Source organism: Embiotoca jacksoni, unplaced genomic scaffold (genome assembly GCF_022577435.1).
Source record: "Embiotoca jacksoni isolate LCO1_2020_lvr unplaced genomic scaffold, fEmbJac1.0.p SCAF_11, whole genome shotgun sequence".
Lineage (NCBI taxonomy): Eukaryota > Metazoa > Chordata > Actinopteri > Embiotocidae > Embiotoca > Embiotoca jacksoni.
The window spans coordinates 10,850,391-10,867,483 of record NW_027185241.1 but is presented as its reverse complement, the minus strand read 5'-3'; the positions used below and the strand labels follow the sequence as shown (position 1 = coordinate 10,867,483).

The following is a 17,093-nucleotide window of genomic DNA, read 5'->3' as shown; positions in this document are numbered from 1 at the left end:
AGCAAAGGGACAGCTAATTGAAAGGCATCAGGACTAATCAAGCCCGGCTGTTAGCCTGGTCTGGAGCAGGCTAGCTGAGTCAATGTCCATGTAATTTATGTGGTGCTGCTCCCATGAAATCGAATCATAGCTGAATTCAGTCAGGATAGCTGGACAATCCCAGCTTAATCCCTTATACAGGTTTCGTGAAACAGCCCTCTGACCAAAAACAGACTTTCTTCACAGCGAAGTTGTGACTTGTCAAAAGCACATTTGAAAAAAGGTTCATCATCAGCTGCTCATTTCCATCAAGTTTCACAGTAAACCAGTGAATCAACGTCTGTGCTTTTCCTGCAGCAACAGGCCAAATAGTTTGATGTCAGTGTGGACGATAAATTGTAAAATGTCCTGCCTCAATTGCATATCTTTGTCGCAAGTGTTTGATAACTACATTTGAGGGATCACTCCAAAAAAATGTGTGTTGGAAGTGTATATAATAACAGGAATTTATTTACTCCTGACTATCGGTGCTAGCATCACCCCCGAAAATCCAGTATTCGATCGGGATCTAGACAGCGTATCCCAGTGGGATTAATGCTTATGCAAGTTTCTGAAACCAGTATATAACATCATCTTATTTATAACGAAGTCACCAGGTTAAAGACTGCATGTGGGCACGTGGAATAAAGCAAAGCCCCTCGTACCTCCTCCAGCGCATCCTTTCGCCACTGCGCCATAATCCGGGGGTGCCACCATTCTTCCACTCTGCATCTGGTCTCAGTTCGATAGACCTGCTCCCACACTCCTGTCTCGCTGAACAGGGTGCGACTGCTGGGGGTCAGGAGGCGTGGTACTGGACTCAGGGGGGGCCCCCTACTTTGTCCACACCGGGCTGCACACAGGGGATACAGAGCCAGCCTTCTCACGGACGCCTGCATGGTTGTGTCTCCTAAAACACGGGAGAAGAGACACAGTAAAAAAAAAAAGAAAAAAAAAAAGGCAGGTGGCTCGTGGGAGTGTTGACATGCAGGTGAAATACACAGATGGGTCACCTACAGCCAACTACTTTAACACGGGTGTCACCTTTACTTTTCCACAGAGCAGGAAACAAATCAAATGTAAAATGATATCACTGATTTGGTACTGCCGAGATTAGACAATTCATTTGTGAAATTGTGGTAAAGGAAAAAAATAAAAATTTAAAAAAAAAAAAAGAGTAAAACAGCAGGATCCCTTTTATCATATATGAGGATTTACTGGTATTCTTTTTTTTAATTTCAGATTATATTGAATGTATTTGTATTTTGGACTATTATCAGACAGAAAGACAACAGAGGACAATCACTTTGAACATTAGGACAGTCGGTCAGTTAGCTGATCAATTAACAGTAAGGGTCACATAATCGACAAAGAAAATATTAATATGACTTTTTATGCATTTAAAACAATAACTTTAACAACTTAATTTGTTCTTGTATACAAAATGGTTGTGATTCTACTAAAAGTCACATTTAAAAAAACATGTCCATAAGAGTGCAGGTGACTTGTTCTAAAAACTGTGCCACAGAATAATCAAAAAAATAAATAAATCAAACTTCAAGTATTAGAAAGTTCTGCTTTATAACACATTTTGACTTTGTAGTGTTCCTTTCTCCCCTTTCTTTCCTCAAAATATTTTGAGTACAAAAGTTGAAATGTCAAAAATGATAAGAGAGAGACTTAAAAACGTCTTCTTCATTAAAACAACAAAGCCGTTGTTCACAAGGCGGACGGCCGCCGCTTGGTGTAATGGGAATGAAAAGCTCATCCCATGTGAGTCCATGTACGGAGTCCACTTGTTGGGAACACAGAGTGACACATCTGCGTCTTTCCACGTGATCTTTTTTTTTTTTTTTTTCCCACCGCTGCTGTTTCCCAGTCTGTGTCCTTCACGCCACGTCACTCCCACAACAGCATGATTTTGTGTAAATAAGATGTTTTATTCAGCGTGAAGTGATAAAGGCTCTGCCTCACTGTGAAGCTCTAGACAGGTTGTTCTTATCAAACCGCCTGGCTACTCGGACGTGAGGATGACAGCTGATTTAACATGATACACTGATTTCTCTGCTTTAAATGTGCCCATGACTCTTATACTTTGTTTTTTATTAAGTCCTCGAACCGCCTCTAGACATCAAGCGGAGATAACTTCCTACTCCTTCCAAGTTTTCACTTGTAGGTTGAAAAGGACAAAACACTGGATCATACAACCAGTCCCACGACTAACCGCTTGAAAGAAGCAACATTCAGAAAAGTTTCACTCTCTTTCATGAACGTAGAAGTTCAGATAAACTTTCCTGTGGCTTCATGCAGGTCAGACAGTCAAGGGAAAAGAAAAAAAAAAAAAAACATCTTGACCCACATTTGTCCTTTAAACATCACATCACAACACACAAATATATATACAGTTACCATGGTAACCCAAGATATCGCTACAGTCTCTGCATCCTTGGCAGCGGAGGACCGCTGCCGCTCACCTGACCCGTCGGGAGACTGCGTTCACATCAGTGACGCATCTTGATGTCGGACAGCGAGACCTTTATAGCTGCGGAGTGGAAGACGTGATAATCTGCACTCCGTGACACCAAGTTGAGTCAAAGATGTAAATGAGGTAAATAAAATGATGACTGTTTATCTAAAGCTGTGGAGGACCCACCGGAAAGGTATTCTATGTTATATGATGTGGAGAGAAAGAGAGCTCAGGCAGTCAACGAAATCAGTTAAAAAATAAATGATTTTCACTTGACACATCGTAAAACGTGATTTTAGCAACAAGATAGTGCTTTTGAAGAATAAGAGTATCACTCAATGGAAGAAACTACAAGCTTTTCATCATGTCGTGGGAATTACACAAGCATGAAGGGAGGACAAGTAACTTGAGGGATAATCAAGCTCCTCTCCTCTCCTCAATATATATTGTTTTTTTAAATAAATTCCCCCAAGTATAAGCTCAGAATCGCAGCAGCACAACGCTCCTCCCTCAGGCTCAGGCTGAGGCTGGGAGAGCCGACCACTCAACACTGTGTGTGCATCTCTGTCGGTGCGAGTGGGTGGGCTGAAGCCAGAGACTTGAGCTAATGTTTCTATGGTGACCAGGCTCATACATTCGGGTGTCTCCGATGACGAGTGACTGAAAACTTGTGCAAACAGCCCCGTGGCTCTGCTGTGTGTTCTGCACGGGGCAGAGGGAGGTCCTGTTTCAACAGAAGGTAGTTTTCATTTTCATGTCTTAAGACTGCAGGGACACCTCGAAATGTGTTTCAGGCAACGAGTGCCAAAAGTTGCCATCAGTATTTGGTCCAATCCTTATAAGTGTTTGCTTATCTATATTATAACTGTGGACATTGTAAACTTTTTTTTTTTTTTATTTCGGGAAAAAACATTTTATTTTGTGAAAACAAATTTGTAAAAATTGTGAACATTTTATTTTGTAGTAAAACATTTTTAGATTCCAAAAAATGTTTAATAAAATCTATACAGGAACGTAACATACTGTAAATACTGAGATGTGTGATTGGATTGGATATCTGGGATTTTGGTTCTTGTGACTTTACATCAAAGCTTAAATGTCAGTTTCCGGTTTTAAGGACTAAATATACATAAACAGATAATGATTATAAATTACAGTCTGTGTTGAGTACAATCAACAAGATATCCCCAAGAAAAAAATGATTTTGCTACTTATTCATGCTCAAACATTTGATCACATCAAAAGCTTTCACCATGATATCACCGCATTACAGATAGATTGCCCATTAATCACAGGTTTGGCATCTCCTGACCAAACGCCCCAATTCAAGACACCAAACTCCCGGTTCCTCCTGCAGCTTCGAAGCCTGGAGGCTCGTGTGTGTGAACCGGTGAAGGAAAGACAAATTGTTTGGTTAAGATGTAAAAGCAGGTCATTTGTGTTTTGTTATTCACAACCAGCTCCTCTAACAATGACAACAAGGACCGAGTTAATAACTGTCTCTCTAAGTCGATGTTTATATGAGGATTTATTATTCTGCATCATCAGAAGATGAGACCACCGATGCCCACAAATAAGAGGCTGAAGAGACGAAGTACAAACGAAGTGAAGGAATAATAGAAATTCAAATTCAAATTCAAATAGATTAACAGTCTATTCAAATAATGCAACACTATAAAACAATCAACATTTGACTTTGTATTTGGACACTTCATCGACATTTTATAAAACATCTCTGGCCTTTCTGTGTTTCGTCCATTTTGTGTTGCACTTGATACATTTTGTGTCTCGTCTCTTTGTGGTCACGTATGTCTCTTTGTGGTCACGTATGTCTCATTGTGGTCACGTATGTCTCTTTGTGGTCACGTATGTCTCTTTGTGGTCACGTATGTCTCATTGTGGTCACGTATGTCTCTTTGAGGCCACGTGTGTCTCTTTGAGGCCACGTGTGTCTCCTTGTGGTCACGTATGTCTCCTGGTGGTCACGTATGTCTCTTTGTGGTCACGTATGTCTCATTGTGGTCACGTATGTCTCTTTGTGGTCACGTATGTCTCATTGTGGTCACGTATGTCTCTTTGAGGCCACGTGTGTCTCTTTGAGGCCACGTGTGTCTCCTTGTGGTCACGTATGTCTCCTTGTGGTCACGTATGTCTCCTTGTGGTCACGTATGTCTCCTGGTGGTCACGTATGTCTCTTTGTGGTCACGTATGTCTCCTTGTGGTCACGTATGTCTCCTGGTGGTCACGTATGTCTCCTGGTGGTCACGTATGTCTCCTTGTGGTCACGTATATCTCCTGGTGGTCACGTATGTCTCCTTGTGGTCACGTATGTCTCCTGGTGGTCACGTATGTCTCTTTGTGGTCACGTATGTCTCCTTGTGGTCACGTATGTCTCTTTGTGGTCACGTATGTCTCCTTGTGGTCACGTATGTCTCTTTGTGGTCACGTATGTCTCATTGTGGTCACGTATGTCTCCTGGTGGTCACGTATGTCTCCTTGTGGTCACGTATGTCTCCTGGTGGTCACGTATGTCTCTTTGTGGTCACGTATGTCTCCTTGTGGTCACGTATGTCTCCTGGTGGTCACGTATGTCTCCTGGTGGTCACGTATGTCTCCTTGTGGTCACGTATGTCTCCTTGTGGTCACGTATGTCTCCTGGTGGTCACGTATGTCTCCTTGTGGTCACGTATGTCTCCTTGTGGTCACGTATGTCTCTTTGTGGTCACGTATGTCTCCTTGTGGTCACGTATGTCTCCTTGTGGTCACGTATGTCTCCTTGTGGTCACGTATGTCTCCTGGTGGTCACGTATGTCTCTTTGTGGTCACGTATGTCTCCTTGTGGTCACGTATGTCTCTTTGTGGTCACGTATGTCTCTTTGAAGCCACGTCACATCTTTTTTTATGGTGGTTTTGAGTCACACTTTAGTCGTTTCACATTTCATTGTCGCCATGTTGTGTCTTTTGTTGTCGTTGTTTGACTGTCTCGTGTTGTTTGTCTCGTGTCTCTTTCTGCAGCATCATATTTCTGAGTTCAGACCTGGAGCTCTCTGACTCTACGTAGTAATACGTCCTGGGGCACGAAGTGGGACAGTAAAGAAGTTGACAGGTTTTGGATTTGAAACCTTTAAGGCCACGATGACATGGATCTGATCCACATTAAACAGCAGAGCAGCTTTCAAACACGAGACTAACCGGACACCTCTTTACAACCGTCAATGTCTGTTTTTGAATGTACTTACTGTCTTATTACTCGGTCCTTTGTTTCCGCGTTGTGGTTGTAGTGACGTAAAACCGATAATCCATGTTAAGAAAAAAAAAAAAAAAGTCACGTCCCGCTTTACAAACGTTGAAAAAAAAACTGTTTCTCTGGATCACGTCTCCACTACAGGCGCCGCCATCTTGGATTTCAATCAACTTTATCAACACGGCGAACGTCGACAAAGACAAACCGGTGTCAGTTGAAAATGTTAAAAACAATAAAAAAAAAAAATTACGGGACGTAATCTAATGTCAATAAATATTCCTCTCTCCATTTTACATGACAACGCTGTTTGTTTTGCTCTTCCTCGCTCCATGTGCGTGCGTGCGCGCGATCACAGATGTTCAGGTCAGTGAGTGACGCTGTTACCGTAACAACCGTGTAACCCCCCCCCCCCCCCCCCCCATTCACCCATTTATTGTTTTTCATTTTAAAAATCCAGACGATATAATTTAATTTCAGCCTCCAGACACAGAAAATTAGTCTGAGAAGAGACTTTCATTGGAAAAAAAAACAACCTCAAAACAAATAATCGAAATTTAAAAATAGTTTGTGATTAATTTTCTGTCAATCAACTAATTAATCGACTAAACGTTATAGCTCTAAAAAAAAAATTAATTTGATGCAAAATAGAGGCTGCTTAAGTTATAAAGTGTGCAGAAGTGGATATTTTTCACAAGCTGAAAATCCAAGTGTTGTTCTTTGATCTGTACGGTATTATTAAATTATTTCTTGACCATTCATAAAGCCATTTGTAACTTTATAAAAGGTGAGCTTCTATTTCAGAATTAACAGAAAAGCTGAAGCTATTCTTCATAACTTTCTTGTTTGTTTGTTTTAAAGTGTCTTTTTATGTAAATCAAACCAAAGTGATCACATCCAATCATAAATCAATCATCTCCACAGAACTAGAGTTACCATGAAATCTGACTGAGAGAATTCCATGACACAGATTCACTGCTGGCAGCAGGACGAACACCATCCTCAGGAGGGACTTTGATTTCTGAGAGAAGCCTTATTTCTTTGATGCCAATTTCCAGCGTGAAGTGATTGCTGACTGAAAAAGAGCACCTCTACTTATTCTCATCTTCATCACAGAGCAGAGGCAGTGAGGAGGAAGAGGAGGAGGTGGAGGCAGCGTCTCATCAGTCTTCTTTTCTACGAGCTCTCTCCCTGTGGGTCTCACCTTTGATCTGACACAGACAGAAGTGAAGGAGGGGGGGAAGTCAGAGTCATTGAGAGAAGAGAGAAAGGAAGGTGAGATATCATTAGCAGGAGATGAAGAAAGTTCTTCTGTCTGACGTCAGCGAGCTAAACCTGGGGCTTGCTGTCGTACATCAGAGTTAAATGGGCGCCTCTGCCCAGGGCACAACAGGAAGTGGCTGAAGAGGAGGAATGAGGGGGAAATGGGCTTCTGATACAGTGGAAACGCTAACTCTCCAAAGCCCGAAACCAGAGTGTCCCTGTGGAATAAATCTGATACTCACCTCCTCACCACTGTTTCAGATGGAGTTTCTGTTCAAAACGGGAATTTCTGATAAAATCTTGAAAAGCAAAACTGACGAATTTTAAAGTATTTGAACATTGACATTTTAAAAGTAAAGCTCCAAGCACAGATAACCAAAGTATAGGTTGCATAACTACATGATGAGTGAAAATGTTGCAACGAGGATAAAAGGTAACTTTTGAAGGTCACCTTTCCCGATTTAGAGTCAATGAAACTGTTTGAACGAGACCAGATCTAAAGCAGTGGAGCATGGCTGTGAATATGAACAGGATGGTACCTTTACTCATCTGATGACACACGTGAACGGTACGAATTAGAGGGTTCTGATGATCAGTCAGAACAAATTATAAATTACAGGTCTTTTTGATTTGAATTTCTGTCATTCCACAGAGGAAGAAGGTTCGTAATCACACAACAAAGCACAAAGGTCAGGGGAGTTGAAGACCCGGCACACTTCTTTGGTCCACCCACACAGGAGTGTCTGATTATTTTTGCCTGATTAGATCTTCTGTGATGACCTACAATACCTTCCCATTCATTGCCGTGTCAAAAAAAAAGGGTGAGGGCCATTCACTTCAGGTTTCAAATTTACACACCCATCCAAGGCTACAAACTTTCGTGTGTTTTAGCGGGACAATTAATGGAACTAAGCCATCAAAAGTACATACATATACATGCATTACTGCTACAAGTCAAAATGTCTGCCATGAAAAAGGTCTATTAAACATAGTTTTATATAAAAACATATAAAGAGGGAGTTATAGCTAGTTTGCCTGCCAACACCTCTAAACCTCACTAACTCTATCTTGTTTGCTTAATCCATACAAGTAGTCAGATTTAAAAAGAAGGATTATGTCTTCCTAGATAATCTCCGGATCACATTTATTTGCCAGTTGCCTGGCAACATGAACAAACAACATTACAATTTGAATTCAAATATCACAAAATGGTGGAGTGTGTGGTGGCCTGTTGATGAAGATAAAATGCATATAATTGCAAATTGCTTGTCTCTAATCTGGTTGATGACCTTCAATGCGCGTCGTAGCCCGTCTTTCTGCTCATACTTTGTGTCTGTATAATACCAAAAACAATGAAACTAAATCCTCATGAATAAATCTAATGCAGATTATTTAATGTTCATGTTGCTGCTCATATTTCAGCAGACTGAAATTAACATAAAGTCTCACTGTGTGATGTGAGGACAGTTCTTGGTGAAATTTGGCTGCTCCAGGTCAATATTATTTTGAAATAATGGTCCTCTAACACCATGACATTTAAGTGAAAAATGGTAGGTATCATATTACAGGAACAGATGGAGGCTCGGTGTCCTCGGGGAGCATCTGAGTGAATAAAGTCAGTTTGTTGCTGGAAATCTGTGGAGAAAAGAGATTCTGAAATAAAACATGGAATCAGTTCTGTGAAAGGCTCGTCCTGTGCCTTTTTGCCAGCTTTGTCTCACTTTTTTCGATATCTTTCCTTCTGAAAACTGTTTGGCATCCCTCTTCATTTTATTGGCAAAGTCTTTTAATCAGTTATTTTTGGTTGCATTAAAGTTCTGCATTTTTGGACTGCCATATTGTAGTTTCAGGTACAAGCAGGCCGTCTGTGGTTTTTCAAACAAATCACTTTTGAAAGCAACCAATCATCCTCTTTTTCCACTCACATCCGCCTCCTTGTTCCCACCATGACAAACAACCCATGGTAATCACACCGTCTCTCTGTTTCGCAGGACAATTGCATTTCACCAGCAGAGAACCAGATGACAAACGACCACACAGAGCTGCCGGAGCAGCAACGTGTTCACTGGAAAGCAGATGAGGAGAGTTGGGGGCTGACTTGTCTTTACCTGTCCAAGGTGACCTTTCATACCAACGGATGTGTGATTCACAATCCACATCCGCCTCAGTGAGAAGCGGGCCGGCGGTGCCACAGAGAAGCAATCTCGTACCATCTCAGCTCCCAGAGACCGACGAGGAGAAGGCTGATAGGTCTCTGCACGCCGCTGACCGTGTTTCAGGCAGCCTGATAAGTGTGATTTTATTTCCAGGGGATACTTCACTCTGACAGCCCTGTGTGTCCTTCACTTATCTTTGCTCATGGAAGACTAAGGCCTCAGAGAGAAACGTGGTGGCACAGGAGAGATGAGGGCCTTTGCAGCTGGAACAAGATTTCAAACAATCTGTTGGAGGTTCTCTGGCAGCATCACTATCCATCCTGATCTTTCCTGTTCTAATTTTCTTCCACATCCGCATGACTTTCACTCATCTGAGATGAAAAACGCAGATTCTGCAACACACAAGCTGCTCTACGGAACTCTCTCTGACATCCCTCTGGCTCCCCATCGTCTTTGCCTGATATCAGAGCAGCTCCTCAACAATTAATGCTGCTAATTAGCGCACAGCTCCTCAGTTCTGCAGACCCAGATCCATGTGCAGTCTCATGATGCACTCAAACCGGGGGATGGGGTGGCAATCTGATTAAGATTCGAATGCAATGACTTTCCAAATTGTCATCTTGTTGTGACCTCAAGTTAAAATTCAATTTCTACATGTGTTCATTTGAATTGCTCTCATTTAAAGGCCATCAGTGTGACAGAGACTTCAGGAGACCTAATGCAGGAAGAAATGAGACAAATCTAATCAATATATTGACTTGACAATGTCCAGAAGGCCTGTACTGAATGGGAATAAGAAACACGTTCATAACTACAGAACTGAAGCAGAACTATGAGATGCTTGTACTTTTTCTACTCCACTATGAACTGTGAACACATCACACACATCTTCATCCTGACAGCACAGATCTCAGCAATCATTCCAGTTACAAAGTGGACACCCAAAATTAGTCTCAAGTTCAATATCTGACCAAATGTGAAATATGATCACAGTCTCCTCTTGTGTTCAATGGTCACTGTGACCTCATGTCATAGTGACCTTTGCCCACCAAAATCTGATCATCATATTCCCAAGTTGATGGGAGTTGTGTTCTTCATGAGTCTCGGACATACGGACAGACAGACGGATGAAAACATAATGCCACAACTGTGCCTGTCACAGACGCATTAAAACAAACAATAAATCCATTGAAACACATCGGGGGAAAAAAAATTGAAATCAGTGAACAATGTAATGTTCTAGTCCAAATCCAAGTTCACTCTTAGACCCGAACTATCACAGGCTGAGTTTAACTCCTGATGAGTAAATTCAACTTTGTGTGTAAAATAGGTGGCGGGCCCTTTTAATTAAGGCCCAAATACTTCTTCCACAACTGTATGCAAGTCATATAATGAAAAATCGTTTCAAAATGTTTGGTGTTCTTAGCTCGAGAGCCTGAATTTAAAAGACACATCCAGGTGTTTGTCTTATAATCACTTTGTCTTTGTCTCTGACTCTTTGCAGACCACCAGCTTTGACCACCTGAGTAGGTCGTTCTCTGACTAGTGTTGCTTCTGCAGAGGAGCAGTACGAGAGGAAGAAACTCTGCTTTGGCTGTGTGATGCAGTGTGATATAGGCCGGGTGCCCTGTGGACTGTTTTGACACACGGTCCCTGAACACAACATGTGAACTCTCAGCACTGACTGACACCATCATACATGACAATAATAACAGTGATGGTGTTGTTAGTTTATTCAAAACAGAAAGGAAACCGCTGTGTTTGTTGCCGTGGTGATAAGTCCTAGCAGTGGTTGGTGGTGTGACATGACTGGAGACAGACAGGGGATTCACCCGACTCAGATGTAAAACAAGAGCTTTAACACTGTGGCTTTGGGGATGTATGCACCCAGTCCTCAGCTTCCAATTAAGCCAGTGTTGTGTGAGAACCGGTGGGTCAGACTAACAGCGTCTGATCCAGCACAGAGCTGATGAAGGCCAGCCAGGACCCACTGCAGGTCCTCCTTTTGGTTTCCTGAATAAAGAGCTACCTTTCTAGAAAAATGAATCTTTCATTTTCCTTTTGCAGAGGAGACTTTTATCTTAGGCCATTTGCATTTTTTTCACCAAAGCAATTTACATTTTTATAGCATAATTAATTAACAAGAAAGTAATTTACATGTCCTTGCTCTGCTCACCAGTACATTGTCTGGAGCGTATCTGATGCGGAGGGACCAGCATTTGGAAACGTGTGGGAGTATTTGTGAGCACTAGAGATGTCTGAGTGTACAGAAAGAGAGCTGAACAACTACATGATTGTTTTAAAGCAAAAAAAAAAGGTTGAGCTGAATACACTGTCATAATTAAACGGAAACAAGATGACAAGGGCTTTCAGGTGCAAATTGAGGCCAAAGCATCCTTCACTTCAGCTGGCCTTCACATCAAATACACGGAGGCAGGCCTCCAGAGCAAATTACAGCATTTAAACAGCGCAGAAGAAAAATGATTCATGCAAGTGGCATTCCTATTTCCCAGCCAGAAGAGATGAAACAGAATAATTCATCATGATTTCGCTTCTGGTCAATGACCTAATTCTGTCAATAGCTTATTATCTGTTCTGATGCATTATATATAAGTTGTTAGGATGGGTTTATTGGTAAAAGGTGTAATTAATTCCTAAGTCAGAGCACCCTTTAAAAAGTGGTTACCAGGTGTAGGATGCATGGAAAGTTAAGTGATAGACGAAGAGGGATGATTTATCTTTTCGATAGCCTCTTCAGGAGGATGGACAAAAAAGGAGTAAGAGCTGTAAAAAAAAAAAAAAAAAATTAAATGGCCCTGAACCTTTGAGAAGCCTCTACTGTTAACCTTTTGTTCAAAAACGGGTCAGAGAATGAATTTGACTTCTAAAAGCTTTCGTTTTTTTGGTGCTGTTACACAGATTTTTTTTTTATTTGGCAAAATGTAGGACAAAAGTAACATCAACTGTGACCCTGTAGATAAAAACAAAAAACAAAAAAAACACCCATCACAGTCTGAGATATATGACTGTCTATACCTGGATATCTTTAGAGATAATTTCTCCAATAACAGATAAAAGAAATACAACATATTTCAAAAAGTATAAAACAAGAATGATTTGAATACTTTTTTAAAGGTTAAAAAGATGGGAAAGGTAAGAACTGGCCCCATCCGGATGAAATCAGTTTTCAACTTTGAGCCATTTTATTTTTCTCTGTGATTTGAGCCAAAGCCTGCTCACGTTGACCGTAACTCAGAGCTCTCCCTTGCCAAAAATCGGCCAGGTGTTCAACCACCAGTCCTAATATTTAAACTGCTATTAGAGCTCCACAGCACCGAGATTAACTGCAGCCGTGTCCCCGGCTGTAATTGTAATCAGGTTTGCTGTTTGTGATAAAGTGCTGGATCCAAAACACAAAGAGGGCAAGGGAGGGGGAGGGGGAGGGGAGGGAAAATGAGGGGGGGGGGGGGGGTGATTGTGTCCTCTTTAGCATCAGATACAGCAGCCAGGTGATACACACTGTGTACAAAAACCCCAGTTGCTGCAGCACAGCAGAGGCGCATGTTTATTGATATGTCTGACTTCCCCTGAGTGCACAATATGGTTGAGCAACGTACAGAAAGCCCTCAGAGCAGACAGCAGATGAACAAACAAGTGACGGGACTGTGGACTGTTGGGTTCACCTTTTCATAAAGGGAAGCTACAAACATACACAAAACACAAACAAATACATAATTCTTTTAAAATAACCAAACCAAACTCTTTATAACTCAATGAGAGAAATCGTTGCTCTTAATTCTCTATCAGACAATCTGACTTTCAGATGATAACACAAAAGGAGAAAAAAAGATTAGATACTGCTACGACTTTCTTTGTATTGACTTCTGAATGTTGATATGATCTGTTGCCTTTGACATATGGCCTAACTACTTTGCGTGTGCATTTTAAAGTTGTGTGTATGGACCGGGTAAGCTGCAAATGAATTGGCCTTCTTGGGATCAAAAAAGTTGTCTGAATCTGAAGCTGAATCTGAAAAATAAGTGACATAAGTTGACATTTACAAAATATAACATTTTGAATTCAGCTTCACACTGCAGCTTTTTCTTCCGAACCTTAGTGGAGTGAGTTATAGGCTCTGCCATGTAATCATATTACAGAATAACGTTTAAGAACAAACATAACACTGCCTTCTCTGCTCACCTGCAATGTGTCACTACAGGTATTTTTATACAGCAACTGGTCATGTAGCGCACAAAGTGGCTGATTTTATGACTGGATTAAAAAAAATAATAGATGATGAATATTTGGTTTTGGAACATTTTGTATACAAAATGTGGCCTTGAGTTACTTCAGAGGAAGCTGTAATAAAACAAAGCAGGTTCTTGATCTTTCTCTGAATGGAAGGAAATACTTTTAAATGACTTCACTTAAACTTCACACATTTTTGGCATTCACACTTTAAGTGAATTCAACTTTAAGAGAAAGAAGCATATATTTATGGAGGAACGGGCCGTGGTGGTTTATATAGATTTTGAGCAGCAATCATCTTTACTTCACCACCACAGACAAAGTGCTTTTGAGCAAGACACTGGTGCTCCAGCACACAGAGCTGCTACACCGTGGCCATCATTCAGGCTGAACTCAGTGAATCTATTCTGAATAAATAATGGTTCAGAGGTTAATCTTTCCTGCATGGGATGCAGATTAACTTCTTATCTTTTAGCTCAATCAGTTGTAGTCATTTGTGTGACCTTGTTGTGATGCCGTGGTCCTTTGTCATATGAAATCTTATCATGTTTCACAGCTTAGTGGCCTTTACAGACCTCATTCTTTCAATGGAAAACTAGTCTCTGGAAAGGCTATCTCTTTCCTTAAGTCTCATATCTGGTCAGCACCCCCTGAGGATGCTGGATTTATATAAAAATATACATTTTTACCTGATCGTGTCACTACAGGAGAGGATCACCAAAGTTATTTCAACTCATCCAGAAGGGGCCTTGAACATTTGTAATAAAGTTAAAAATCCATCCAACACTCATATCAAGACATTTCAACCAAAGCTACAAACGTCACCTTTTAACAATCAGCATCTGAGAACCATGAATGTCTGTACCAATTGTTGAGCTCATCTATTTAGGAGATGTTAAAATATTACACAAAATAACCTGATCTTTGTCCTTCTGTGTTTCAAGCTGCTACTGAAAATGTTAGAATGACCACTAAAGGCATTAGCATTTGACCATTAATGTTGATGGCAACTAACCCAGTAGCTGTTGGTATATTTCAGTGCAGACCAAAGTGGACTGACTGATCTACAGATGTTGTCATCCCTGGCCAGGCTGATGGCTTAAAATAACATCTGTATTTCTTGGGTGATCCCCAATACCTTTTTCAGTACACTCAAACTTGACCTTTAAGCAGAAAACTAAATTAAAGGATCCATTTATTCACTGCCAGAATGATATTGCTGGTGGTGTAAAGGTTTTGAAGCAATCATCAATTTACACCAAAAAAAAAATGACTTCATGTTGTAGATTTTAAAGATGCTCAGAGCACAAATTCAAGGTTTCTCAGCGCACTATTACAATGAAAAATGTTAGTTTTTACTGAGCTTACAGAAAATATTTGAAAAAAACAAAAAAACTATTTAAAAAAAAAACAAAAAGCCTCTAAGAATTTATCTTTGGTGTTTGACGAGAATGATCCCAGTCCAGTGCATGGGGACAGGAAGGTGCACTGAGGGACCTTATGACCTCAATACTTCTAAAATCCTGGCTATAGCTCTGCTTATATTTCTTCCACAAAATGATGTCTCTGTGTCAAAGGAACAGACCAGGTAGTTGATGAACTGTTTTCAGCAACTGGATGTTTTCTGCAGACTACGAATACAACATCTCTCTTATTTTTGTTTGCCTTTTTCACATTCTGAAACTGGCTAAAAGAAGTAAGCTTCATATACCAATAAAGCTGATTGTTATCTTGAAAACTGTGAATTCGCTTATTTTATTATATCCAGAAAGTTTTATAGTGCTGGTCAGGATTGAGTGGAAGACGTGAGTTACACTCGGCGCTTCTGTCCCTGAGCACTGGAGGCTCTCCCCTCACCACTCCCCTGGGGTTTGGTGCTCTGCGCTCACACCTGAAGTAACGGAGCCGGAGTGAAGCTCGGAGCATTGAGCACACAGCGCTGCCCAGTCTGCTTCTCATGCACAGCTCATTTGGAGAACAAGACAGAAGGAAAATATCCAAAGGGAGGGGGGGATCGATGCGCGTATGTGGTAGGCTCTGGACGTTTCCATTTCTACTAGTCGGGCAGGGAATTGAATCTCTCTATTGGGAGCAGCTTTTTTAAAAACCACTTGCGATTGGCATTTTCATTCATTGCACATCTTGTCCGTCGCCTGCGGATCGTCACAGCACCATGCGAGCAGGAGAGACGCGCCCTGTGCCATGTTGAACAACTCTCCGACTCTCCTGCTGGCTGTGACCGCGGTGGCCACACTTCTCCTGCGATGCCAAGGCTGGAGCGACGAAGACCTCCTCCTGCCGCCCATCAACTCCTCCAACAGGTTCATGGCCAACCTGGAGGTGGACGTGCGCTTCTCCAAGAGGTCTGTGGACGAGAGCGAAGCCCTGCAGAATCTGTCCCAGTGCAACGTGAGCGTCCACAGACTCCTGCCGACCTCGCTGGTGGCTCACTGGGACAGCAGCTTTGGCTTCCAGTGTGATGTGCTCATCTACACCACCAACAACCACGGCAGGGCTTTTTTCTCGGCGTCTTTCAACAGGGCGATCTCCCCTGTGGTCATCGAGCACCTGGGGGTCACCGGGGGTCAACAGGAGTTGCGTCTTTGCGTGGGCTGCGGGATGTCCCGCTACCGCAGGTTTGGTCAGGGCAGGTCGAAGGGCCAGCAGAGCGGAGATCAGGTCACTTTCTGCTGCGTGGATTTCAGCCTCGACGAGCTGAAAGGGGACAAAAGTTGGAGGCTGAACAGAAAGCCCATCGAGTCGACACTTGTGGCTTGTTTCATGACTTTGGTCATCATCGTGTGGAGTGTTGCTGCTCTCATATGGCCAGTTCCGATCATTGCAGGATTTCTGCCTAATGGGATGGAGCAGAGGAGACCGAGATAATTGCAACAATCTTCATCATAAATATAGCCTGTGCTGCCTATACTATAATTGTAGCCATTCAACTGTTGACATGAATGAAAGATTGCGGAGTTTTGGAGAACTTTTTGATCAAATGCTTTAGATTTGGGTGTTCTTTTAACCCTTAGACCTCCTCCTCATGAGGACAACCAAGGTAAAGTATGAAGGATTATTATACTAGCGAATAGAAATCTATACTGGGACCAACACCAATGTGTTTTGTATATCCTTGTAGGCCTTTCCTATAGATTATGTCAGCGTAAACTGTGCAAACCTTTCTCTTTAAACAGTGTTTGTATAGTTTTTAATCTTTCTAGAGAGTTTTTTGCCTTATTATCATACACGTGTAGGACTTTTGCACTGAAAACTGAACTTTAAAGTGTGCCGTCACATACAGTATATATAACCTCTAGTCATGCTCTCTAATTGTCACAGTTTTTTTCCAATAACTTCTGAAAAATAGATGTTGTTTATGATTGACACAGAGAGGGTTTCAATACTTATATTGGTAGATTTCTTAAGTCAAGTTCCATATACGTGTTTATTTGTATTCATGTTCCAACAGTTTAAATGAAAATAAACTCAATCAGATTTTCTCTGACCTGTTCTCTGTAGCTTAAATCAGTGTACTTATAAGTACTGCAAGCCCACAATGTTAAATGTCTGAAGTCTGTGGACATTGATTTCGGCATAATGAGCTGCGCCTATGCTGCAGGCTGCTCTAGATCCATCACTGTTTATGCTCACTGTGCAGGTAAATTATGAACATAACTAAATACAGCAACGTGTCTGACAG

General features: G+C 41.5%; 2 protein-coding genes across 2 annotated transcripts in view; one reads left to right on the top strand and one right to left on the bottom strand.

Annotated features, from left to right (window-relative positions):
* Positions 1-5,954, bottom strand: part of lars2 (leucyl-tRNA synthetase 2, mitochondrial) — a 35,350-nt gene extending 29,396 nt beyond the window's left edge. The window contains exons 1-2 of the mRNA XM_069143150.1: positions 5,725-5,954; positions 684-928 (exon numbers count right to left, since the gene is read on the bottom strand). Of these exons, the coding sequence (XP_068999251.1) occupies positions 684-917 (234 nt within the window). The 5' untranslated portion in view covers positions 918-928; positions 5,725-5,954. The remainder of the gene's footprint in view (positions 1-683; positions 929-5,724) is intronic.
* Positions 5,955-15,283: 9,329 nt separating this feature from the next.
* Positions 15,284-16,898, top strand: LOC138194424 (transmembrane protein 158). Its single transcript, XM_069143148.1, has one exon. It carries the CDS (start codon positions 15,596-15,598, stop codon positions 16,277-16,279), a length of 684 nt encoding a protein of 227 aa, XP_068999249.1. The 5' UTR covers positions 15,284-15,595; the 3' UTR covers positions 16,280-16,898.
* The last annotated feature ends 195 nt before the right edge of the window (positions 16,899-17,093 follow it).